General features: G+C 40.2%; 3 protein-coding genes and 1 long non-coding RNA gene across 7 annotated transcripts in view; 3 read left to right on the forward strand and 1 right to left on the reverse strand.

The window, feature by feature from the left end:
- Positions 1-26,758, reverse strand: part of LOC145435942 (uncharacterized) — a 293,102-nt gene that overhangs the window by 255,504 nt on the left and 10,840 nt on the right. For 3 of the 4 annotated variants that reach the window (XR_013914112.1, XR_013914110.1, XR_013914111.1), the window contains exon 6: positions 23,342-24,394. Coding sequence is in view for 1 of the 4 variants with exons in the window: in XM_080313219.1 (XP_080169345.1) it covers positions 23,690-24,394 (705 nt within the window). In the remaining 3 variants the exon portion in view is untranslated. Of the gene's footprint in view, positions 1-22,983; positions 24,395-26,758 lie in introns of those variants that run through there. The other variant, XM_080313219.1, reaches the window with a different exon arrangement.
- Positions 8,648-11,033, forward strand: LOC145435957 (alpha-soluble NSF attachment protein-like). Its single transcript, XM_080313239.1, has one exon. The coding sequence runs from the start codon at positions 8,742-8,744 to the stop codon at positions 9,624-9,626; it is 885 nt and encodes a 294-aa protein (XP_080169365.1). The 5' UTR covers positions 8,648-8,741; the 3' UTR covers positions 9,627-11,033.
- Positions 11,051-20,764, forward strand: LOC145435958 (uncharacterized protein F13E9.13, mitochondrial-like). Its single transcript, XM_080313240.1, has 6 exons — positions 11,051-11,167; positions 14,618-14,700; positions 15,102-15,288; positions 16,171-16,321; positions 17,758-17,885; positions 19,711-20,764. The coding sequence occupies exons 1-6, from the start codon at positions 11,086-11,088 to the stop codon at positions 19,899-19,901; spliced, it is 822 nt and encodes a 273-aa protein (XP_080169366.1). The 5' UTR covers positions 11,051-11,085; the 3' UTR covers positions 19,902-20,764.
- On the forward strand, positions 21,486-22,687 carry LOC145435964 (uncharacterized). Its single transcript, XR_013914114.1, has 2 exons — positions 21,486-21,831; positions 21,866-22,687. It is a non-coding gene; the product is annotated as an uncharacterized LOC145435964 (long non-coding RNA).

Consider the following 26,758-nt stretch of genomic DNA (forward strand, 5'->3'; position numbering starts at 1 on the left):
AATGGAAGTGCAGGCAATAGCACAAAATTCTACTCAATTACAGGTGGAAATAGTAGCTTCCAAGACACGCCGAAACTACTTCGGGTGAAAATAGAACATGAAAAGTGAAATGTTCTCCAGTAAGTATAGCTTCAAAGTTTTGTTTGAGGAATTTTGCAGAATTTCATCGAAGCGGCCCACTTTCGAATTGCAACATGGATATTTGCGACGTGAAATGACTTATAATTCAGGCAATTGTTTTACATAAAAATTTATAATTCCGACATTTTTTGATCTTAAAAAACTTAATTTTGACCAAATTCTGACCTAACGTATGCAAATTAGGTGTTTTCCCACATAATGTTAGAATTGTACTACTTATCATCATTTCTGGTTCGAACTGTCTGTTCTAACGAAGTAGTTCGGCCTGGAAAAACTTTTTTGATCCCCAAACTAACAAATTTTTTCATGAAAAAACTTGATTTTAACGAAATCTGCCCCCAGGAAGAATTCCGGTAGTTGCATCACGTATTATGGTAGAAATAATTAAAATCTGTCGTAGTACAACGAAAGATACTTTTCTACATTCTCGGGTAGAAAGTGTCTGTCCTTACTAAGTAGCTTGCCAAAAATGGAGAAAGAATGGTCAACAGTAGCAGTTGTTGGCTGACAACGCTGAAGTTGTGCGCGCATACACTGCTGGTGACATACCGTGTTGTTTAATTGTGACAATGGTGTCTTCATCACAATTTTTCATAATCAGATTTTTGATACAAGAACCATGCAATGCCCGTGCAGTCTTGCTTCAGTTAGATATTGCGGTACGTTGAGCATAACACCATGTCAACCGATTTGTTTTATTTGAATGTTTATGATTCACAATGAGCAGACGATGGGCCGTCTACAACGGTAGGCCTATAAATTAGGCCACAAGCTGCGTAAAATGTCAAATGATAAGTTCCCCGACAGTGCAAAATCTACGATAAGAAAGAAATGCAGGTGATAAAAAATTTTGACTTTGTTTACAATTTTGACATTTTTTGACCTAACGCTACAATTTTGACCTAATTTTGACTTTCTTGACATGTCAAGGAAAATTTGCCTACTTATAACACTAGAAATAGCTAAATAGCCTATGCCCGAAAATATGTTTAGTGACCGTGATACCGGGGTCATTTGACGCGGTCCTTATGCTAATTTAACTCTAAAGAGTTATGCAAACTCATCTCAAAACAAGTTTCTACTTTAACACTCTATAGCAAGTAGAGCAAAACCTCATTAAGTACTCTGAAAAAGTAGAAGCTAGAAGCCTACTTCGTTACAAAAGAGTAAGCAACTCTTGAATTCAGTGTGGCAATTAAGAGTAAGCTCACTACGCGTATAGCGAACTGCTCGGAGATTCGTGTCAGGTATAGGAAATTATATTCTCGTTCAGTCATTCTTGTCAGTCGTCCCCCCACACACACGTAAATTAACTGATACGTATACACAACACATATATGTGAACAACAACACCATCAAGAGAAGCGGCTAGGCGAGAGCGGTTTCTCTGCATCCTGTTAGCCGTTGTTATTATTCGTTCTACAGACAGACAGACAGTTTTATTGAATAAAATTGCAATAAAAATATAATACATGCTGCAGCGATACACAATACAAAACACGTCCTATCTCCTTTTTCACAAGATTGAAATGGACATTGATGTATTAGCAAACTAAATATGTCACTCACTATAACATCAAACTTGGTTGAGGACATCATTCAGACTGTCGAAAACCAGGGTTAGAATCATGATTTTGATTGGGGATGCCCATTTCCGTGGATTGAGATACGCATATATATAAAACCTACAAGGTTAGCTGATTGAATTGAATGTCCTGCTTCTTATAACATTAGCCATCTTCAGACGCAGGCTATATTATGGGCTACTCCTCGCCATCTGTTCCATGTAAGCGGTGTCTTACAAAAAAAAAACCTAGAAGTGGGCCGTGCTAGAAGTTGGCACATATGGAATCAAACATGGAATATCGTCCTGGTGTACACAGTACATGTATATGACTATTGCAGTCGACAACACCATAAAGGCCACAAACAACGACAACTCAGGCTATAATGTGTAACGAGCTATCACATACCACGATTTAACGTAGCTACGGATGGAAAATAATTCCTACAAGAATGTTGGTTTCCGAAATCGATAGCGCGGTCCACTGAGCTGCGATTGTCCGATTGTAAGCGAATAATGCATGAGGCAGATTCTTTTGTGCCTCACCCGGCCATTGTTTCTCTGCGATGGCATTGTCTGTAATAAAGCCGACTGTCACATTCCTTGGCGATTTTAAGGGGGTTCTGGTGCTATGGCACTGGTAATATTTGGATTTCAGAATCAGTGCGACGATAGCATTTGATTGATACCAGTTATTATGAATCCTGAGCTGTTTATGAACAATTGCATTGTCGCAGAAGAGGCACGACCCGCCCGTGCCTCTCCTGTGCCTCACCTCTCCTTGCGCGCTGTATTTTTGAATAATAATTATGCAAATTGATGATGTTGGGTGACAAAAATGTTCAAATTTAGTTATTTATGAACATCGATGGAAAATATCAATAGTCATCGAGAGTTTTCACAATGTTATCTTACTCACCCTAACGACAAGTCGAGGCACTGCCTCATTTGCCTCATTTGACCGCACGTCACTGAATGGGATATCATGGAGGGGTGGTGCAAGACTTAGAAAGCCGTAAAGGCTATATCTGCACCTTCCTTGTTCGGCGGCATATGCACATCATGCACTCATGATATGCATGTGCGCAGATCGTGTATGTGTGTGTGTGTGTGTGTATCATTAGTCGGTGTATATGCCGCAAAAATATCAAGGACAAAAATATATACTACGTCCTTAATATCCTCCTTTCCTTTCCTTTATACTGCGCATCGAACGGACGGCCTCTATAGCCATCTCTCGTCATGTGCTAAAACGCGGCTAAATGAGTTAAATACTTTTTCTGGTAAAATGAATAATTTTAAGAAGAAAAGCCTGGCAACAAATCATCGAAGAAATATACTGCTCTATGGCGGCGATGTGCGAATTGTACAATTACGTAATTCAGATCTTTTCCGCTCCGACAGCAGCAGCGAGGGTAGTATCAGTGTATTAAGGAGGTGTTTTTGCATTCCCTCAACAGTTTATTGACAAAATATCACATAGATGTGGAGTTTTGTGGACCCCTAAACGCTTCATAAAACTTCTATGCTGTTTGCATAGTAAATGTCCTGCCGCTTGCGACAAGCGTAAAATCAAATTTCTCTGTAATGCCGCTGTTCCGTAACTGCCTCATTGGGTGTCACCAGAATTACTTCTAGTGACGTTCTGACAGTCACAATTGATAATCCTATGTTTATCACAAATAGGTAAAACATTTCGGTGACAGCTTGAATATGAACAGACACTTGTGACATTTATCATCACCATCGCCATTGGATTATTAGCAATTTGATCAGTTCAATACACCACAAAAAATGCGATACAATGAAAAGACAGGAAGATGTCGAAGCGACTTGGAGTAGTCTATGGCATCAGACACCCACCTTGGCCTAGGGCATAGGCGATGTAAAGAGGAGGCATGCACACTGAATGAAAGTAAAGAAGATAGTATAGAAAAAAACCCATAAGAATCGGGCGGCATGTCATGGGGAGCGAGATCGATAGGACAGTCGTGGTCCGGTAATCTTGAGGATGGACTGTATTTATTTAGTAGTAATTGCTTGTATTTCGACTTGAATGTGGACATGCTCGACGACTGTTGGACATTGTGCAAAGAAAATACTGAACTAGCTTCCGGAATCATACGGCAATTCATATTCGCTTCTAGTTTACTTACCCAGTCTGGATGCGCAACTGATGAATCGCTAGGCTACTCATAACGCAGGGCGAATGTCTTTATGGTGTTATACTTGTGTATCTGACTACAGAAGGCTACTTGTACTATGCGCTGCGTATATCTTCCCTTCAAATTGACACAGCGAATATTGCTAATTTTCTTGTAGTTAAATGGATGACCACTGACCTGACCACCCTATTCGTAACACACTGCATACCCACGGTAGACATTTTTTCATAACTGATTGTCTCATTGTCACGGAAAAAATTCCAAATCGCTTCCACAGTAAACTGCTGTGAGATTGCACCACAACACGTCATCACCATCATCACAATCGCCGCATCACTGCTATCTACAGTATACCGATCATATTTAGTGGCACAGTTGATTGTTTGCTAGTTTGATGTTGACTGCGGTATTGCTTCACTGCAGCGTCATTTGTCAGACCATGGGCGTTACGGGCAGTGCGGTATCCTTTGTGTTGAATTTATGTACAAAGCGGGCTAGTGCTCGATTGCGCCCAACTAATGCGAGACACTTTGTAGGAGGTTACTATAGGCCAGTTTTGTAAAGGAATGAAGGTGGTTATGAAAGTGAAAGTTGTATGCGTGTTTCTTGCGTTGTCTGTATCTGCATCCCACCCAGTCCCAGTATATCGCGGTATGGCAAAATGATTTTGCAATCCTCGAGGCTTGAGTGAGTTGTACCGTACTTCTTCATTTAATTTGGATTGATTTCAGGGAGAATTAAGATACTTTCGAACTGAGATATTTAGACAATACCGATTGGTGATTGCTTGATACGATAGAGACATAGAGTGACACGATACCAGCACCCACCCAGCAGTGTATTTATACTTTTTGTGCATGTCAGCATGCTATGTGTTGAATATATCGAGATTGTCGGCAGCAAATTAACACCGGACCAAGGTTCCCTCTGATTTTTCACGAGTCTGCCCGCACTCACCAACTCACTGCGCGATCCCTTGGACTTGGACAACAGTGCATAACAACTAAAGAAAAAAAGGTCATCACTTCGGCTTTTTTGTGTGCCGTGTCAGCACCGTGCAATTGCGCATGCGCGCAGCTTAGAGGGAACAGTGCCCCGGACAAGGGACATGCCAAATTGCAGCACGAGTAATATGATTACCGACTTTTCATTCTGTGTGCATGCCTCTTCTTTGCTTCGCCTAGGCTAAGGTGGGTGTCTGATCTTAAAGGCTACTCCAAGTTGTTTGGACACCTATCTTTTCATTGTATCGCAGTCTTGTGATGTTTTGAAATGATGAAAATATTAATAAACTGATTGATTAATTGATTAACATGTGCCGATAGGCGCTAACTGATCGATGTTGCTATTAGCTGGTATGAATTTGCAATTTTCTGGACTTTATTCACCTATATTGACCAATGTTTAAACAATGGACATGGCCACCTCTTAGAGAGGATTAATTAGGGATCAATGGATTGCTAATAACGCTCACACCTATTGCATGTTCCTTCCTAAGCCCTATGGTCATATGCTTTGAATAGTTCTTGAACAGTTGTGGGTAAACATTTTATTAACTAGGCCATGTCACTGTACTTCTTTTTGCTGGCCAGGTGGCCACAACTAACTAGCGTAAATTATCAGTAGCAACCACCAATCACACAATCCTCATTCCTTGCTCTAACCCATTAACTATCTAGCAAATATAACTACAGTGCTTACCAAGTCTACCAATAATAGTACAGTAGCTGACATCTGAATATCAATGTATAAGATTTAATAGATTGTCCCAATACCACTAATCTGTATTGAAATCTCGTAGCACACCTAATCCATCTTGAGATTAGTCAACAATCCGAAATTGAGTGACCATTTTCAATATGATGTAACTTGCCAGTTGCTTCCACGTCTTGTCATTCGCTGATAGTGGTGACGAATATAATTGCCACGTTTGCTTTCAATATTCCATTTATTATAATATATTCTTAGAATTTATATTGATTAACACATTTTCTTCATATCTGAACTTTTTATGTTCATGATTGTTAGCTGTATATTAAGGAAGAATTTTAGTTTTCCGTCAGATATAGATTGTACTTAGGCAGCCGCTGTTCTAGAAGACTTGGCAGACTTGAGCAAAACTATGCTTATCTTAAAATGGGTCGGTGTTAGCTGGACTTGTTTTCCTAATATTAGAAGGAGTTTCTGTCTCTCAATCGAAAAACTACTCCCTCCAAGTTCATTAAGCATCAATGTACTGTGTCATCCAGTCTCCCAAGTGCACCTTGTTTGCAAAATAGCCTATGCCGTCAAGGTGTTCATTGCAAAGACATAGAAATCAGGAATTTCTTTGATTTACACTACAAGAAACCTGAATCCCTTGGGTATTATTTTGGAATTCAGTGTCCTGTCCACATCTTGAACTTGAAGAAGTAAGAGTCTGGATAAAGCTCTTTTCGAATTCCCACCCAGTTAGAATCCTTGATTTTATACTTTTTCAGCCCATTACTAATCGGTTCACATTTTTAAAGTGCAGTATTGACTATTTTGGTCATGGCATTATGCTGCTGCGGTGGCATATCGCAAAGCTAATTTTAAGAGAGAGAGAGACACACACACTTCATTTCGGCATCATATAAATGCACTACTAAATATAAATGCATGCCGGAGTTCAGGACATCGGCAGAATCGCAATCAAGGTTAGGTTATCAAGACTTGATACCTGTCATATTTATTGCAAACTTCGTAGTGTTCTCATGCATAATGTTGATTCTCGTGCGGTTCGATTTACATCTCTCTAAAGTCGGCTACTCAGTAAATATGTATTCGGAGGTATCTTGGTTTATATTAGTCCTTGACATTCTATAATTTCTCGCTTCTATGAACAGTCGTTACTCGTTACTGCTACTGCGCACTATGATTCGATCATTCAAATCCAAATCAGGTGTCAATTGTAACGATTCCACTCGAGGAGTTACAATCAATTTTTTTCTAGTGGCGAATTTCAAACGCTCTTGGCACTAACACTTTGGTTTGTCAACAAGTAATATACTTTAAGCCTACTTTCTTCCCGCAATTGGTGCCTTGAAACCTTGCCCGGTTGACTTGCAGTCGAAAACGTTTGACGCAAAGCTATGAATATTACCGTAATTTTCCATGTATAATACGCAAAATTTACACGATTTTTTGCCCTAAAATCGGGGGGTGCGTATTATACATGGGAACAACACGCTTGAAAAAAATCTCCCTCGATAAAAAACTTGAAATCACACCTTACTTCATGTTTGTTTCCAATCGCGCATCACTTTCAGCCATCGCGGGTAGTGATTCGTATTATAGAGTGTGACGCGCTACCAATTAAGGGAAGCGCCTTGCTAATTAACGAGAGCCGTATGCACAATCACGCGATCTCCTGCTGAGTTGGTTTGCCGTTGGTGCGCGAACGAAATGAGGCTAGTAATAGACAATCGCACGCGGCAATTCTCGCCAATTCATCGCGTCAACGACAGGCCCGAACAATCGCATATACAAGAGGCCATGTGCGCAAGATATAATCGCTTGCGTAATCAGTCGCATCTCCAACAGACCTGTTGCGCATGACATAACCGTTAGCCTAGGCGCAATCGCATCTGTAATAGGTATCATGCTCAAGATGTCGGATGGTTGGCCTAAAATAACTTGCCGTCGGCCTCGCAGGCTTTGGCTGCCATCTACTATCGTTTAGAGACAATACCGTTAATTGTATAATGATTAGCAATCGCATTTGTAAAAGGTCTCCTCGTGCTCAAGATGTCGTGTCGCTAGCCTGAACTATCGCGCCACCCGCCTCACAGGCTTTGGCTGCTATCTACTATCGTTTAAAGACTATCCCGCTAATTGTATAAGGATTAGCGATCGTCGCGTAATGATTGTTCAACAGTGACATTGCAAAACAGAATGACATCGTATACGAAATCGGAACTATTCATGTACTGAAATGCAGGATGCGTACTATACATGGGTAAAGGCTTTTTCCCAGAATTTACATGCTATTGTAGGGGTGCGTATTATACATGGGGGCGTACTATACTTGGAAAATTACGGTAAGCAGAAATGACATCTCTGCGATCAACCCACGATGTGGTCACAATGTGTGACGAAATAACGATTTTGGGCGTAATTGTATCTATTATTTGAAAACTTCAAATATGAATCTTCACTAGGACAACAAAAATAATCCCTTTACACACGGCATTAAAGACGATTTGTTATTTTTTCGACCATACAAATTTTGTTGCGCTGTGAGACGATGATGTGGTCGGACCATTACTTCACAGAAATCTCAAGTTTACTATCGTGTGTGGCTTATTGCTGCGCTATGACCGGCCGAGGTTTCGATGCTTCCACGGGTGGAAGACAGTATCAAAAGTTAACTGCTCAAAAATCGCGTCCTGTACGATACTTCACTCAAATGATTACAATTAATATTTAAACATTATTTCACAGAATAGATTCTTGACAAATACTAATCAAGTGGTATGTGTTTGATGTGTGTTGTTGTTGTTAAAGCGCAGCGCTTTGCTTGTTTTATGGCGTGTGTAGTATATATAGCTATCACTTTTTCTGTTCTTATACTGTCTCGTCATTGACACAGTGATGCGTACTGTTTGTGCTGTAGGGTGGGATTGACTGGATGGCCTTCCGGTCGTATTGTCTCTTCCCTGTCCGTACTGTTAATTTGAAAATGTTGCTTTTCATGTATTCCTGACATGGGACAAATTGAACAAACGATCGATCAAACCTCGTTAAAAGTACAAGTTATCAAAATTATCTCCCATATTTTGACAGACATAGTCGGCAATTAGACACGTTGAATTTATCCCGGCGCGAGCTTTGTCGCACCACATCACAAAATGAACAAAGAACAGGAAGCCCAGCAGCTCATGGCGGAAGCCGACAAGAGCGTGAATTCCGCCAAAGGCTTCTTCGCCAGGCTGCTCGGCTCGGGCACAAGACAGGAGGAAGCGTGTGAAAAATACGTACGCGCCGCCAACATGTTTAAAATGGCTAAAAAGTGGAAAGAAGCAGGGTTCGCGTTCAGGAAGTCGGCTGAAATCCAGCGGTCTCTACAAAACAAGCACGAGGCCGCGTCCAACTTGGTGGACGCGGGAAACTGCTATAAAAAAGCGGACGCGCAGGAAGCCATTACAAGCCTGTCTCAGGCCATCGACATCTACACCGACATGGGCCGGTTCACGATCGCGGCAAAGCATCACGTTGCGATCGCGGAAATATATGAAGCCGAAACCGCCAAGCTCGACCAGGCTATATCTCATTACGAGCAAGCTGCAGATTACTACAAAGGAGAGGAGTCTACAAGCAGTTCGAACAAGTGTTTGCTGAAAGTGGCTGGCTACGCGGCTCAGTTGGAGCAGTACACCAAAGCGATTAATATCTATGAGCAAGTCGGCGTGGCTTCGATAGACAGCCCGTTGCTCAAATATTCGGTGAAGGATTACTTCTTCAAGTCGGCGCTGTGCCATTTCTGCCTGGGCGGGTCGATAGACGCGAAGCAAGCTTTGGAGAAGTACCAGGGGCTGTTCCCGGCGTTTGGCGATAGCCGCGAGTCGAAACTCGTGGACACGCTGATATCCGCGTTCGATGAACAAAGCGCCGACGGTTTTGCGGAGGCCGTTGCTAATTATGATTCCATCTCGAGAATCGATCAGTGGTTGACCACGATTTTACTGCGTATCAAAAAATCTATTGGCGGAGACGACGTCGACGATTTAACGTAAACATTTCTCTCCTACGAACAGTGCGGTTTCTAGAAGATATGTTGTGTTGTTGTATCCGATCGCTGTGAATTTCTCCGGCGACGACGCTTGTTTTTATTCGATCGGCTGCATGAATTTATCGCGAAATATTTTTCGGATTGCAGTCACGATCCGAAACTTTATTAACATAGTACTTGAAATGATGCGATTTCTGTGTGAGAAGCTTACCAAGCTGGCTGGAATTTTTCATCTTCGCATCTCTGTCTCTCATTCAAGGGATAGTTCACTGTCATTAATAGTGCTGGGCATAACCGAGTACCTGGGTGATTCATCCGAGTTGAATATGTAGCTTCAAGGCGAGTACTCGCGACTTTTATATTTCCAAGATGCATATTCTTGGCGGCCACAAGGAAAATGATGCCGGTTACACATGATCCAAAATAATTTTGTGTTTCTGCGCCATGACTATTTCCTAGCTCTTTATGAGGCTCGATCACTATTTGACGGAATGTCTTTCTATGAATATTTGTAACCTTGAGCGACATGTTTTTCGACGCTGATACCCGGCTTGCCAAGGTTTCAAGCCTCCAACGGTGGAATTAGGTTATTGCAAGTATATTTTCCGTTGATAAAACGCTACTCTCGGATTCCAGTACTCACCCAGCCCTACCAATAGGAACATATTAAGTGCTGTGACGCTTGCCAATAGCGTTGATGATGAATGTCGCTTTGGCAATCTGTGTTTTATCGCTACCCCCTTTTTCATAAACATCGTGTTTGTGATGTTATGTAGCTGAAAACGTTTTCACTGAAATCTTTTTCCTGCATTGCGCCGGTCGGTAAGCGGAACATTTTCTCGATATTTTAGCAAGGCGAAATCGTTGTGTAACCTAGGGGCATCATCATTTCGAAATGCTGTCGTGTTCAACGTTGTTAGAAGTTGTCGGAACTGTCTTGCGCTTGCGGAGATGCTGAATTTCGGCACGTTTGCATGGTGTAGAATTATGTGCTCATTTAAACTCAATAGGTAAATGGCGGTTGAATTTTGAATACTGTGATTGCTTCGCTTCCGAGATCGCGCAGGCCAACTTTGGCTACTAATTTGTAAGTAAAAAGTTTATCGTGTGTACATAAGACGACAATATTATAAAGTTTTCGGTGTATTACTAAAATTTAAAAAGATTTATTGAAATTCTCCGTGCCTACGTGTGAGAAGCGTCGATACTAGAGTAATTACAGCAGTTGATGCAGTTTCTCGTAGGTTTCTGTGTCATGTGCAATATTAGCGTTCGCGGGGCTGAAATTCTCTTCTTTCGGCTTTTCAAATTCATGTTCGTGCGTAGATGTAACATATGCTTGGTCATCTGCCGCTTGTTATTGATTTTAACACGTTTGGCAACTTCATCCAATAAAAATACTACATCTCTACGTCTCTCTGCGTTTTTTTCAGTTTGTAGTGTTAGGCTTTGATAAGTACGACATGGCGTCTGTGGCAGTAAGGAATCTGATGCGGCAATCGCGGCCAGCTGCGATTGCTATGGTCCATGTCAGACCACTGCCAGGTAACTATCATTTCAATATTACGGTGTTCCCACAAAGCAGCGGTTTCCATTTACAAAATATCTGTGTGCCCATCTCTGGATATTGGAAGAAGCGTGTCTTCGCGATGTAATGCAAGTAAACAGACTTTTGAACAGCATAATATTATGCAACATGTACGACTCTGAGAATATTTCATTTCTTGTGTCGCTTTCCTGCCATTTTATAATCAAATTTCGTCGCTCTCCCATCGCTATTTGGGATGCCAAAAGCACGATCAAATTACACTGATTGTGCAGCGATTTTTATTGACCAATGACTATGTTGCCCTCATTGAAAAACACTTGAAAGGCGCCAACATACTTCGTTCATAACTAGTATTTGATTTTGAAGTCATATTCAATATATAGCTACTTGCTGGAAGAAGGGAAGGTGGATTGGAATGCTAATCGGCTGTGGAATTAGGTAGATCACACAAACTGATTAGTATGGTTGATCCATGGGTGTTTCCAATCATGTCCCCTGTGCGGCTAATTGCGAAACCAACTGGAATAAGGTTTGTTTATGATGTCTCGGTTAGAAGATTATCAATTGCTCGCTACAGCAGGCATGTTGTAAATAATTCAATACAATTGTCATCTTTCTAATTTGCATGGCATGTGGTCAATTGGATTCGCGCAATCTGTCTTTCGTAGAGGATTTATTATATCTGCTCCCTTGACTGGTGTCAATTTATGATGCCTTTGTGCACGGGAGAAGGCAGTGGGTCTTTGGGGATGTAATTGATAAGCAGCGCAATGAGTGGCAATACCTAAATAATTAACTGGAGGTAATAAAATGAAGTTCGCTACCTTGTCAATATTGCGACCTGATTAAACCATTCAGAGATTGGTTTTTCATCAAGCTCCTGGGATTAATCCCATTTCACAAGGAGAGGCTTTAAATTGCAACCTCAACCAGGAAATGACATGCGACAGTTTGACTTTCTAATATAGCCAACTGCAGTAGACTTTGAATGAAGAAAACATTGTGGCAACTATAACAGCCTCCTAAATTTTAATATTACGTTGCTTATGATATATGCAAACATATATACCGCATAACTAACACCAGACGTGGTCAAAATTGTAATTGTTGGTACTCAAGAGCATGTATAAGTAATAGTGTAAATTTATGCTCAAATACAAGTACAAGTAGGTGTCAGACACTTTTGTTATCAATCGTTCGTGAAAGGTTGTGAAATTTCAAGGTGCTGGCTTGTGATTTCGTGACCAGGCAGAATGACTAGTGACAATAAAAATAGGTGTAATTTTGGAACTTATAACCCGTGTTGCAATCATACAAGGTCTGTATTGTCTCTTAAAAGTCCAAACAGGAAAAGTAAGTAGTTATACTTTCAAAACCTGATATATAACTGGAGGTAGTTACACAAACTACTAGCGCAAGTTTGCAAACTCACTGAAGTAGAATTACCAGCTCGATCTAACCAGGGTTGTAATGACTCAAGTCACGATTTTCTGATGACTCGACTTGACTCGAGTCATTTTCTCAAAATAAGGAAATGACTCGACTCGAGGTAATCTGTGTATTGACTCGACTTGGACTCGAGTCATTGCACATGACTTGAACCGAGTCAAATGACTCGAGAATAAGACGACCAAGACCGACATTTCATTGTAATTTCGAAGAGTAGTAAGGTAACCACACTATTGGGATTTCGTATTTTGGTACTGGTACTTGAAAATGCGTCTAGAAACTGCTAAAGGTGAGGAAAATTAGTATATTATAGATGCGAACCATTCAATATCGCCAAACAGAGTTCCGTAAACCGGGGTAACTTTGGACTTGAGGGTAACTTTGTACACTAAGCAGTAGAAGATTTAAATGGTTATTGATGGAAAAGGGTTGCTGCTGGATGTTCAATTCTTTTTCATGAGGCAACAGTACCACAAGTAGTCGCCATAAAAGATTCATTTCACTACCAGTTAAACTTGACCCAACATTGATAAATTAATGGCGGGGGTCAATTTCATCAAAATTGATGGTCATTAAACTTCTTACAACCAAACATAGATAGCATGTGATTCATAGATTTAAAACATGGCAGCAGATACCTCTAAGTAGTCTTAATCCATGGCAAAATCTCAGTGGGCTCACCCTTGGATCAATACAAGAGAATAGGATGTCCAAAGTTGCCCTGTCAAATTTTATCAGAACGGGGTAACTTTGGATAGTGGAAAATGTGATATTTAGAGCTCTGGAAAGTGGCTGCTTCATCTGTGTCAAAGTGTATCCTCAACTATATTCCTTATGACCGGCCTGATGCCTTTTTAAAATGGAATGAGAAGGTTAATAAATTAGGAGTTTGCCAAAATATGAAAAAATAGGTATGCAATGAGCTGAGAGATTGTAATCGGGTGTAAGCTACTTCAAAAACTTATCACATACTCCTAAAGATGTGCCTGCTGAATATTGGATATCGTAAATTATGACAAATATATCCATCAGAGGACATAAGAAAGGGAAAGTGTATCTTTTAAAGAACAGTAATATATTTGAAATCGGCAATAAATCATGGTAACATGCTTAATGTTTGCTGTCGATTGCTGACACTGCCAGTGGGATACCACCATATGTTATTTATAAGTCCCAATTGGTGAAGGCATGAGGGAAAATTGAGATAAGGGATGAATAAGGGGGCATTACCCTTCATAAACTACCTAAAAGCCTCATTTATGAGGTTTCATAAACAATAGAGTGTAAAGGCATACAAAAAACTACATTGTCCAAAGTTACCCCACATGCAGGGGTAACTTTGGACACGGATAATTTACGAATATTAGGTACTCATTTGACCATGAAGATTTTGGATTAGGTAATTCTAATCTTTGCTCCATGACCCATGAAAAACACAAAACTTGCCTCCCCTACACCCTAGCATTTCCAAGATACAAAGCGGAATTGTTAAAAATTGTCCAAAGTTACCCCGGTTTACGGTTATAAAAATTGGGTTTAACTGGAAACTGAGCAGTCAACACAATGACTTGGACACGGACTCGAGTCATAATACCATGACTCGGACTTCGACACTCTGCTGGCCGACTTGGACTCGGTGGTCAATTGCAAATGACTTGACTTGACTCGAGTCAAAACTATGAAAGTGAGATTGACTTGTGACTCGGAGCCTGGTGACTTGGTTACAACCCTGGATCTAACACCAGCAAAAGCTGCGTTTATCATCAAGTTTACATTGATAAGACTGCATGTACTGACTCTGTAGGCTATCGTCAGGCGTCTGACGATAATTCAGCTCATAATTGTTGGTCTGGAATTGTTTTTATAATTTACTGTATCAGAATAATGCCTGCTAAGGCAATGGATGTAACTTTAGAATCAAGTCCACTAAAGCGCTGAACGTGACTCTTATGTAGCTGGCGGTTGTGATCCTTTTTTTACTAAATCTTAAATTTCAGGTACACCTAATGGCTCACAAAGTGTCAAAAAGATAACTGAAATAGCATTGCAAGAAACGGATGTCTACGCTAATGCCTGTGTTGTAAGTAATCAAATTCGTGCTAAAAATTGTCACCGACGGCGTCGACGATGTCACAATGTTTGAAACCACAAGTGTAGGCTATACCGACTTGGCTCACGAAAAAGTTTGCTGATATACAGCATTTACACTCTTCCATTTTTCGAAGCTCAAAGATCCAAGTTTGATACAAAAAAGACTCGAAAGTAGGCTTTTCGTTCCTAGGTTTTTATTATTTATTTATTAGTTAGCAACTGTGAAGACTTGGTCATATCGAGCCTCCCGTGTACAATGCATGTCGCTTTTCACTGTGTTACATTTTTGTCGTGTGATGTTGATTTGTAATGTAGACAAATAAAGATTCTCTCTCTCTACTGTAAATGACGAGGTGTAGTTATTTGGGTAATGTTTTATAGTAATTGCAGGATGGAATCATTGTTGAGAATATGCACGATCTTCCTTATCTTGTCGGACACAACATCGGACCTGAGATCACCGCTTCAATGGCTACCATCTGTTCTACAGTTAAGTCCAAATTTCCCGAAATGCCGATTGGTGTGCAGGTTTTGAAGGCGGGAAATATGCGAGCTTTAGCTGTTGCCAACGCTGCAGGTAAGCAGTAATATATATTACTATTATTGTGGTGCGCATATGTTTTCGAGCTGCACAAGATTAATGTAAATAGACAATCATGTACGAACAAGTACACATACATTGTACACTGACAGCTAGTTACTTGTGATAGGTAAAAGAGAAAGTCACTGAAATGCTAGGGCTGGGCACTATGATTCGAGTACTCAAATCTGAATCAAGTAATTATTTTATTGACTCAAACTCAACTCAAAAATGAGTACAGGACAAGACATATCGACAAGACAGTTCTATTGCTTGATACTAACAGCTGAGGTGATAAAAGCAGTCAACGTTCATGCTCAAGTAGAAGTTAAAGGGCTGTAAATTTCTACTCAATCACACGTAGAAATATTGATTTTGAAGACATGGGGGGGGGGGAGGTGACATGATCAACTGATCAAAACTACTTCAAGAGGAAGTAGAAAATGAAGGTAGTGTAGTTTCAAGTAGATTTACTCGGGGGATCACAGACTTTTAGCAGTAGCCTTCATCAGAGATGGGTACTTTGCAAATGGTAGTGTGGACCCTCTTAGCTAATGCAAATCAATTAATGTCACTATAAATAGGTGCACTTTTCGAAGATATCTTAACTTACTTTGATACAGGAGGTTATTCACGCAGTTGTTATGACAATATCATTCACAAAAATAATGCAAACATATCACAATACAGCAATACTAAATTCCATCGTACAAATTACAAGGTGTAAAAGTAACCAGTTTCGCCAAAAACACAAAATCATAACCACTTGAGTAAGTATTGCAATTATGCAAAACCTATTTGTGCATTCCGAAAAAGCAAAGTACTAAGTACGCCATTAATTTACCACCGCAGAAGAATATCCACACTGTATTTTGTCAGGATGTGATTTTGTTCGGGTCGAGTGTTTCACATTCGCTCACGTATCTGATGCCGGATGGGTGAATGCAACGGCCGGCGAGCTCCACAGATACCGAAAGCAGATCGGCGCTGGAAATGTTTCGATTTTCACGGACATAAAAAAGAAACACAGGCAAGCATCATGCGCTGTTCATCGGGAACCTAACGTAAAAGGTCAACTGTAGCTTTGCTGAAGGTCAATATAGTTGTGCTTACTAGGCGGGGTGTTAAGTAGGGACGTGCTTCATTTAGGTTTTGCATTCTTCTTACTCGATTGGTGGTGTTTTTAGAGTATATGCAATTTTACTTCAACCTACTTTCTACTCTTCGAATTTTCAAAAGCAAAAAATTGTTTTTGGATGCATTTGCATCAGTTTTAGGGGTGAAATTGTCACAAGAGCTTGTGTATCACAGTGATAACTGAATATATTGTCGAAAAAGGCACCTATCTCTAGTTTCCTTTGTCAATTTTCGTTCATCGCGAAGATGCACCAGGGAATTTCTAAAGTTTCCAACTCCGACTAACTGCCTTCGCTCCACCAAATCTACTTCTTGAAACTGTTTACTCGTGTGCTTTCTACACCCTCTTATTTTACTTCCACTTGAAGTTGTTTTGACATGTCTTGAAAATGGCTTCTTCCGATTGTAATCGGGTAAAAATTAACTGTGTTACTTCATCTTTGATCAGTTGCGCTGGATTCCGACTTGTGCCTTTGTGAGGTACAGCTATTACTCAAAGTCGCAAGTCGTAGTCAATATTGTGCATTTTTGGTGACTTGAAATGGAGTTGAAGTTGTAACTTTCAGATAATTCGACTTGACCGGAGCCCCTTACGGAAATTTACGTGACTAGACTTCTCTTGAGTAAAAATTTGCAGTAATTGGTAACTGAAAGGCAGCGGCTTGGTGCCGTCACTGGTAGAGACGCTATCGGAACAGCGATGCAGATAAGGAGAGGTCCCGACTTCTCTTGAGTAAAAATTTGCAGTAATTGGTAACTGAAAGGCAGCGGCTTGGTGCCGTCACTGGTAGAGACGCTATCGGAACAGCGATGCAGATAAGGAGAGGTCCCGATACACCTCCGACACTTAGTACATTAAATCCTTATTCGTATTTAGGCACGCCTTCTGAACGATTTTAGTTTGAGTTGCTTAGCTTCTGTTACTTACAAAATTCAGTTGATTAGTTGCCTTCAAATGCTGTAACTCGGGGTGTGCAACCTACACCCCGCAGCAGAATTGTGTGTGGTTCGCGAAATGTCTTTCTGGTAAAACGTTTTCTGGTACGTTTGAGGTATGTAGGTTTAGAGAAGGGCCGAAATAGTAATGAAATCACTAAAATATGCATTTTTCGACTTTGCACATGAATAGTGTATGACAAAATTTATTGATAAAACCATTGCTTTCATGTATTCACTATTTATATGTGCAGTTCCAAAATCAATTTTATTGATGTCTTGCTATCGCCGTTACGGTACCAATCATTTATGGGTGGATGGGCCTAAAAAGCATGGGTTTGCACAACATCTGGTGTATTTGATGACTAGTTTATGTATCAACTCTTTTGCCAGCTCCCATTCTGTGACGGCAGACCAGAGTATAAAGGAAGCTGCAGAGGCTGCGGAATTTTTTCAAAGCGACGGTGTTATTGTCACTGGAAACAAAACCGGACAAGCCGCCAGTGTTACAGAGCTGCAAGGTCAATATTTATATTTTGGTGTTGCGATATTTTACACTAGATAGCAACAGGTCAAGACAACGATACAACTGAAGTATATGGCTATTATAGGATTCTAATTCACTGGAATCAATTCATTGAAGCTCTTGCTCGACACAAATTTTGGGCTTTGGACTGGTGTCAACTTTGTTGGTCCCGTAACAAACTATGTTTGATATGACTCCATTGTAGAAAATAATTGACCTCCACAAATTTCAATTCTGGTTACACTGCCAGGGATTCTCAACTTTTTTGATCGCGGACGCCTTCAAATATCATCATTCCATGCCTAAAATATGATTACGAATGACTTCACAAATTCGACGCTGTCCCACTCACGACGTCATTTTCAAAGGATAATATATTTTTGTAGTTTCTTGATTACGTACTGCCCTTTCATGGACCCCCTAAAACTAGTTAGACGGTACCTGACGGGTTAGTGGATCCTAGTTTAAGTAACCCTGCGGCCCTGCCCCAAATGTTTGTATGACTGCTGCACTTTCATTTTTTAACTGTATCCATATCATATAAAAATACAATGTTGTCTTCTTATACTTGGGTTACCAGGTTTTTGAAAATGTCCTATGAGGACGCCTAAATGTCCTTCTTTTTGTCCTATTTTTTGAGAATGTTGGTTAAATATAGGGCAAAATTCGACTGAGGTACAGTAAATAAGCACTGAAGTAACGCTCCGGCGGCTGCTCCGGAAAGTTGACCTCTTTTTTTCTAGTCAACCAACCTAAAAGTCGGGAAAAATCTACCATTTTTTCCTAATTTTACTCCACAAGTCCAAGTCTGAAAATGTTGAAAACGCGTCCTCCTTCCCCGATTCCAAAATATGGCAACCCTATCTTACACTCAGTACATGAAGACCGTGCAGTACTCACAAAGGTCACAATACTTTGGTATGAAGAAGATTATCCTGATGCGGTGGTACCACTATTACTATTCGGGATGTTTTTTCTCTTTTACATTGCTTGTCTTCATTTATTATTTCTATATTATTATACAATTAAATAGTATATTCATATTGAAATGAACCCAAATATTTTCGGCTGACTCTCGTCAGGGGTAATCGTCAGCAACTAGTAGAGAATTGGAAAGAACATTGTACATCAACAATCGTATCACAGAATATGACGTCACCAGCATGAAATTTCGAATGAGAGAGCGTTCCATGTACTATTTTTAGGTGGTACACGAACTCCTTTTGTTGACAGAGTTTTGGTTGGTGTATTTTTATAAAAGTTGATTCCAAGGCACACAAATGGAATTGTGAACGGCCTCGCCCTACGATTCGAAATCGGTCGTCTGGATAATTATTCGCACAAATCGGATTATGCAACAGATGTTTGCCGATGGCAGAATTAATATCATTATATTATATTAATATTATTATATTATATTATATATTATATTAATATTATTATATTATATTATTATACATATACAGACCTAGTACCTTCGGGTAATCTAACACAATATTTTCTAAATTGCGCCATTTAAATATTCATGGTTCCAGTTGAAACAAACATCATTTCGCTAGTGCCTGTTGATACCGACTTGAGCATTCTATGGTACCATTTGCAAATGTGTGAATTTTCTTTACTTAAATCTCTCTCTCAATATTCATAGACTTGTAAGACTCCCTGTTCTATCGTTACTGTAACTGTAATGCTAGGAGTATTTGGTATAATGCATTATAGACCAACATTGTCTATATATCTTTGCAATAATACCAATGCTCTTTTCTCTACCAGTATGTTAAATTAACATATATTTTAATCTCAAACTTGATGTTTTCCAGATGTGTGTTCCAAAGTGAATATACCGGTGTTAATAGGTTCGGGTGTCACCACGGAAAACCTAGAGAGCTACATGCAAGCTAATGGACTAATCGTTGGATCCTATTTTAAACGAGGTGGATTATGGTCCAATGAAATATGCAGCGCCAAAGTGGCGGCGTTTATGGAAAAGCTGATACAGCTGTCTAGCTAGGATCCTTGATATTTTATAAACACTGGATTTTGTCTGTATTCATCCAGTAAAGCATATATATATATATAATTGGATAAATGACCCAGCAATTTGACGGCTAGCTGCAATGAAATGCTGGGATTTATGAGACCCAATATTTGAAGATTTGCAGTGAAAAATTGATTGCAAATAACATTCACGTCCCTTTCGTCGAAGTAGACATTGATTTCACTGTACATTAATATGAAAGTGATCACTCGCAGTTGTCCATTCCTATGGTATTCAGAAAAGGACAAACTGTCAATACACGCCGCCCTGAGAGTCACGCGATGGATTTTATATCTGTATGGTCAGTGTTGAGAATTGTTATTTTACGGTGTAACTTTTGACCATGACTTTATATAATTATACTGTTGTAAGACATTATTACCTTATTTCTAGTGCAGCTAAAAAATATGCAATATGCAATCATAAGTCACCGTGCTGATTATAGTATCCAAGGGACATATTTTGTTCTTACTCAAAATATGGGAAAACAAAATATTCCAATGTAGCCGAAATGTCTATTATTTGCTTAAGGCCAATATTGGTTCTTAAGAAGGAATCCACTGTAGCAATGATATGATGAAATTGGGTGAAAGTGCTTTGCGAGTTCATCGGACCTTTGCTTCGAGTGGTTTGTTTCTAATTACGAAACATATGGTTCAATGTTTCAAGCTACTTGTGCGTATAATACATATACTGTGAGCGAGTCAACACAGTTTGTGGACTTCCAACGCAATTGATCTCAGATCAGACCGGAAAATGTTTACATTTTGTGCTGTAGCTTGACTGAATTTTCGCGCACTAATTTGGAATAAAAGCACTGTACGCATCAACAGACAGTTCCTCTCTGTTCTGAAATTTAGATATATTTTTAGGAGGGGTACCGTTGTGAAAACAGAGGAGTCGTGAAATCGAGAAAAAGTGCAAAGGAAATCTCTAAGTTTAATAAAACTGCCCAAATTGTTCAGTGACTGCAACAGATTACAAGCCATAAAAATCATGCCACACATTAAATATTTTGAAAAGATATCAATTAAATTGTATCGAATATTTTTGTGAAAAGCAAACTCATGTATCATGGAGTTTCGACCCCCTTTCATCGACGAGATAGCAAATAGTGGCAGAGCGTCCAGGTCCTAGATCCGAAGGTATGGGTGGTGTATTCAACCGAGGCGGTCAGTAACGAAGTACTTCTACTTTTTTGAAGTACTCAAGTAGTGTTCCTCTACTTCTGGTACTTACTCAAGTGTATATGATTTTCGCTACTTTAACTTCATGTTTTGTGATCTTCTTACTTCTCGCTTCTTCACTGACTATCAACATTTAATCTTCATAAAACTTGAACAAAGTGAAGAATTTTCGTCGCGCAAAGTGGATGTGGAGTGACCAATATGATTTCACGAAAGTATCGGTGTATATAATTTAGGCAGCGGGTTGCGCGGTTCCGTTAACAACGCATTGTCGCCTATATGAAACATTTTATCACAGTACATATGGCTCATGATAACGTTTGAAACCGATGCTTCGCAATCTAGCATTTACTTATCATATCGTCTATCTGGAAAAGTGGACTCTGACTTTTTTAGTTTTAGACCTGTTTTTGCATACCACCTTTCAATCTTTCTGGACTAAACAGGACGGAGAAGCATGCTGATTCCGATGTGCCGAGCCCAAGCTGCATAAACAGGCCCTTCCCGTGATTTCATAAACCATCACCTGATAGCTGCAACGCTATGATATATTCAAAAAGACCGCAGCACAATTTTGCGTGAAACGCTGCATCACAATATTGGAAAGCAAATACACTTGAGACAAAACATCGGCAGGTCACATGAAACAAAACACCAGCGAAACAAAGAAAAAATGGCATCCAAGCGACTACATAGCCATCAAACCCACCAATGTCGTAGTACAGCAGAACATTCTTACGATTCAATAAGTTATGGAACATGAATAAATAGCAGAAATAAAATTTTGAATTTGAAGCAATTGCATGCGGTTACGTCACCCTACTGAGTGCAGCTTGCAATGATTTGAGTTGTATTAGCGAAAAAAACGTTTCAACGATGGTGCACATGCTTGTAGTCTTTTTCGTGTTGCAATATTGAGGAAACCTACACAATATTTTGCAAGTTGACAAGTATTTCAGCATCAAGTAGTAGCAAGTGAAGGCCAGAGGCGAACAGGGGTTTGATTAGGAAAAAATGGGATTTGTTAGAGTGAGATTGACTAGTTTTTCTATTCTGCATCGTGACTCGGGGTTTCATGTAAATCGGAATTTGCTTGCGCCTTTTCAATCAATTTGAAATGACTTGACGTGAAACGAAATTAGCATTTTAAAATATTAATTACCCCACACCATCACAATTAACATGAGTAAACCTTATTGTCTCCAACACCTGGCACAATTTCTTCTTGGAACATGCGAGTAAGATTAAATTTAATTGAAGTGTGTGTGCGGGTGGTATTTCAATGCTGGGCTCGAAATCCTTAGTTACGTTTTACTAAACTCTAGCAGTCTAATGGGATGGAATTTTACAGCGGCGACAATCGCTAAAATCGAATCATTTTTCAGCGATATCACTATTCTGTGGGGCATTTAAGCTTTTCCAATACCCATAGTTTGAAAATTCCGAGGTAACTCTACGAATGGGCCAATAGTCCAGAGCAGATCCGTATTTCGAGTGTTGTAGACATAATTTGCGTTGTGAAGGGGCACATAATGTCTGAGAAACACTGCCATAGCAGACTTCCACCACCTCTGGCATTATGTATGATCGAGCTTCAATCGGTGGAACGTACGCAACAAATATTTCGCCAATGAAAAGGATAACAGAACATTCACATAAATAATATAATAGCACCTAAAAGCTATCCAGCTATTACTGATAGACATGTAAATGTACAATTTGGACTGGGGAATATCGTACTACCTTAGTACACATAATTCAAGTAGATTATTAAGCTTAGAGTCACGATGAAGTCATAACAGTATGCAAGATTTGTAGGTTCAGTTGTATTTCATTGTATTCGTGACAAAAACCGCAGCGCGTTCGCAATAGAGATGCCAGCAGTAAAATCTAGCGTATATTTGTAATCGTATCAGCAGACGTTACTCGAATCATTGCAGCCGAGAGACTCAATTTGTTACGCCCAGTCACATTAGGAAGTGTAAGAAGAAAATAAAAGGTTCGGGTAGTGCTTGAAGAGTTTCCAAATGTAGTTTAGGCCGAGCGCCGTTTACATTGAACAGTTACTCATAGGCGGCCCTTTCGAAATTGCAAGATGCACTTTCACGACTAACGACTATAAATATGCGCAACTATTACCACAACATAGGGCAGGTATTCCACGTGGTTCTTACAAGAATTTCACCCATAAAATACGTGCAAACTTATCCTGATCCTACTTTATACTCATCAAAACACATATTTTGAAAAGCAAGTAGTTTTGCTTGAAAAACTGTAGACTTGGAAGTGGAAGTATCGTAAAAACAACCACTTAACATGACCATCGACCAAGTCTGCGTGATGGTAGCCAGACACCAGCTACTATCTTCCATAACTTGCAACGTTCGCAAAACGATTTTTTTGCATAGTACTCAACAATCACGACCTAGCTTCAAGACGGATTTCGGATATTGTTGGGATCGCCCAGGGACGTTCAGTAGAGACTCCAAACGACAGGCTGTTGGTCGGACACTCATGGAATCGCCCAGGGACATCCTTAAACATTACAAACAAGATCTTAGGTGGGTTGACCCGTTATTTATCGACTTGTTCCTGCTGTGCTAGAGGAGACAGTCCAAACTGGGGCAGCTGATTCCGATTGCCCGCATCAACGTTAAAAGAACTCAACGGCACCACCATAACTTCCTGTGGGCCGTTGATCGTCGCGTTCTCAGACACCGTAATAATAGCGTCGGCTGGGTTAAAATTCGCCTCGGCCTGTTCCGTTTCACGCTTAGCCTTTTTACCTCCACCCAAGTGTATGCGTTCGTGCTTGTCCAAATGCCACCGCGTCACAAAGGACTTGTGGCAGATATTGCACGTGACCGCCTGGCCAGTATGTATCTTCTCATGCTGGTCCAGATACCATTTCGTGGCGAAGTGTTTGCTGCAGTACTTGCACCCGTGGGGTTTTTGATGGGCGCTTATCGACGTGGGTGATGATCGGGGCTGGTTTTGCGTCGAGGGAGTTTGCTGCTGCTGCTGCTGTTGTTGTACATTAGTGTTGGGCTGTGGGATACGCGTCTGAGTTGGCTGCTGCCTCTGCACCACCTGGGCTATGACCTGCTGGCCTTGCATGGACTGGGGCTGGATTTGGACCTGGACCTGATGTTGGATTTGCTGCGGCTGTGTCTGGATCTGGTGCGGCTGGGGTTGGGCGATGATTTGCGGGGAGTTGGTGACGATTTGCTGCTGGTTGTTGGGCCTCGGGTTGGTCTGGGTCTGTATCGGGATGGTGATCTGAAATGTTATACACAGTTAGAAAATGATGCTGTATTTTGAGTAAAATTCAGACGCGCAGTGGATTTTGACCTATTTTCGATAGTTAGGATAGCATTTGGATAGTTTTAGACTTTGTCACAGAGGGATGAATTAGGATTTTATCAATCTGCTCAAGTGAGAGCGATAGGCCTAAAAACGATTAATGCTTTTGACAATAGACAAACCATGCAGAAAATTGAGGGATTGTGTATCCCGTGACTGTGTTTGGTTATATTATTACCCTACTTAAACTTCTGCTTAGTAGTTACCAGGGTTGCAATGATTCAACTCTCGATTTTTTGGTGACTCGACTTGACTAGAGTCATTTTATCAAATGCGTAATACGACTTGACATCAGTCGACTTGTACTCAGTCATCGTGCATGAATCGAACCAAGTCATTGACTCGAGACTAGGACGGCCATGACAGACATTTCATTGTGACTTCGACGAGTAGTGAAGTCACCACATTATTGGTATTTCGTCCTGATACTTGGAAAAGGGGCCAGAAACTAGAAAATTACTATGTTATGCATGCGAGCCATTCTATATCACTTGAGCAGAGTTGAAAATAGTGGATTGAACTGAAAACTGAACGGTGTACATAATGACTTGGACTCGAGTCAAAACACTATGACTCGGACTCGACCCTCTACTAGCCGACTTGGACTTGATTTCTATGGTGAATTGAAAATGATTAGACTTGACTCGAGTCAAAATTGCAAAAGTGAGATTGACTTATGACTCGGAACCTTGTGACTCGATTACAACCCTGGTAGTTACTTCAAGACTTGGGAGCTTGTTAAGTAGTTTTGGGTATGCCTGCAAATTGTCATACCAACTGGGCAAAATATCCCCTGTACCACACTAACTGAATTTATTTTTGAAGAGTGTACCCGTTTGTATTATCCTTAGTCATTTTGCATTAGTCATGAAGATACACCCTACAATTTATACAGCGACCTCCGATAACTGCCAGAAGTATGCAAATCCAGTTGCTGACTTGAGTACATTATAGATGTCATGGAAAGAGCTCCTTCAACTTGAATACAATAAATACTTTGACCAACTCCGTTCGCTACTAACCACATCTAATTATAAGTACAAATGTTGGACGAGTATGGTCTGTTTCTACGTGTACGAAACCCTCTCCTGAAAAGAACAATATCGATAAGCAACACGCTTATCAATGCAACACATCACACACTAACACGCACTGACTGCATTCAAGACCAAACCCATCCCCCCAGTGCATTCGAGTGGCTACACCAACTACAGCTAAACCAGAAGCGGTGCATCGATCCATCCGTATCATACCTTTGTCTGTTATGGGGCTTGAGTTTGCAGCCGGCCGGTCAGTCATACACTACCGGCAGTTCTAACTTTGGGCAAGTCGATGTCTGGAGTAAGTTGTGTAAGATGTAATAGATAAGTCGGACGTACGGACAAGATGGTATAAATGCTCTCAAGGGATCGGGTACCGTTTTTGAAAAATGGTTTAAAAGCTTTCGATCAAGGGTGAATCAGAGCGATTTAACAAAATGTGGGGGGACATGAGCAGGGGTAGTCAGACTTGCTACTAAATTACAAGTAATGACATTAATTTCAACTAAATGACAAGTAGATGAATCGACTTTTAAGACGTCTCATTATTATGCATTCAATTTTCCATACGCCGTGCAGTTGTTTACATGATATTGTTCGTGGGAAAAATGTTAGACAGAATATCGAATGGGTTAGTTTATTACAGAATAATATTATAAACTTTGTGATGAATGAAATGTAGTGAGTGAAAAATGACGAAATAATAGTGAACCAGTGGTTTTCAACCACCAGTCTGCGTCAACTTCATAATTCAATTGCAAAATTTAAAAGGTTTATGGTTAAAGTTCTATACCGCCCATCAGTTATTCAAATTTTAAACTGATTGAGAAATTAGGGACAAAATTTAGATCACTCTTTGACGCGATGAAGAATTCATTGTGTACTTTCGACTTGCGCCACGCATGACTGGAATAACATCGAACGGTCCGCGGAAATTTTCTCATCAAATTAAAGTCCCAATGCTTTTTCTGTTTTGAGTCGCGCACTATAGTCGTAACTTTTACATTATGGGTTATTTTTTCAGGGTTGTAACCAAGTCACATGGCTCCGAGTCACAAGTCAATGTCACTTATATAGTTTTGACTCGAGTCAAGTCGAGTCATTTTCACTTCACCACCGAGTCCAAGTCATCGAGCAGAGGGTCAAGTCCGAGTCATGGTATTATCACTCGAGTCCAAGTCCAAGTAAATGTGTTGACTGGTAAGTTTCTAGTTAAAGTCTTGTTGACCCACTTTTTATA

The sequence above is a fragment of the Botryllus schlosseri genome, chromosome 3 (assembly GCF_051294905.1).
Source record: "Botryllus schlosseri isolate E-star chromosome 3, Bs_hap1, whole genome shotgun sequence".
Classification (NCBI taxonomy): Eukaryota; Metazoa; Chordata; class Ascidiacea; order Stolidobranchia; family Styelidae; genus Botryllus; species Botryllus schlosseri.

Coding starts and splice junctions, on each gene's coding strand:
- LOC145435957 (XM_080313239.1), top strand. CDS start 8,742: ATGAACAAAGAACAGGAAGCCCAGCAGCTCATGGCGGAAGCCGACAAG.
- LOC145435958 (XM_080313240.1), top strand. CDS start 11,086: ATGGCGTCTGTGGCAGTAAGGAATCTGATGCGGCAATCGCGGCCAGCT. Junction 11,168..14,617: donor CCATGTCAGACCACTGCCAG/GTAACTATCATT, acceptor CTTAAATTTCAG/GTACACCTAATGGCTCACAA. Junction 15,289..16,170: donor AGCTGTTGCCAACGCTGCAG/GTAAGCAGTAAT, acceptor GTATTTTGTCAG/GATGTGATTTTGTTCGGGTC.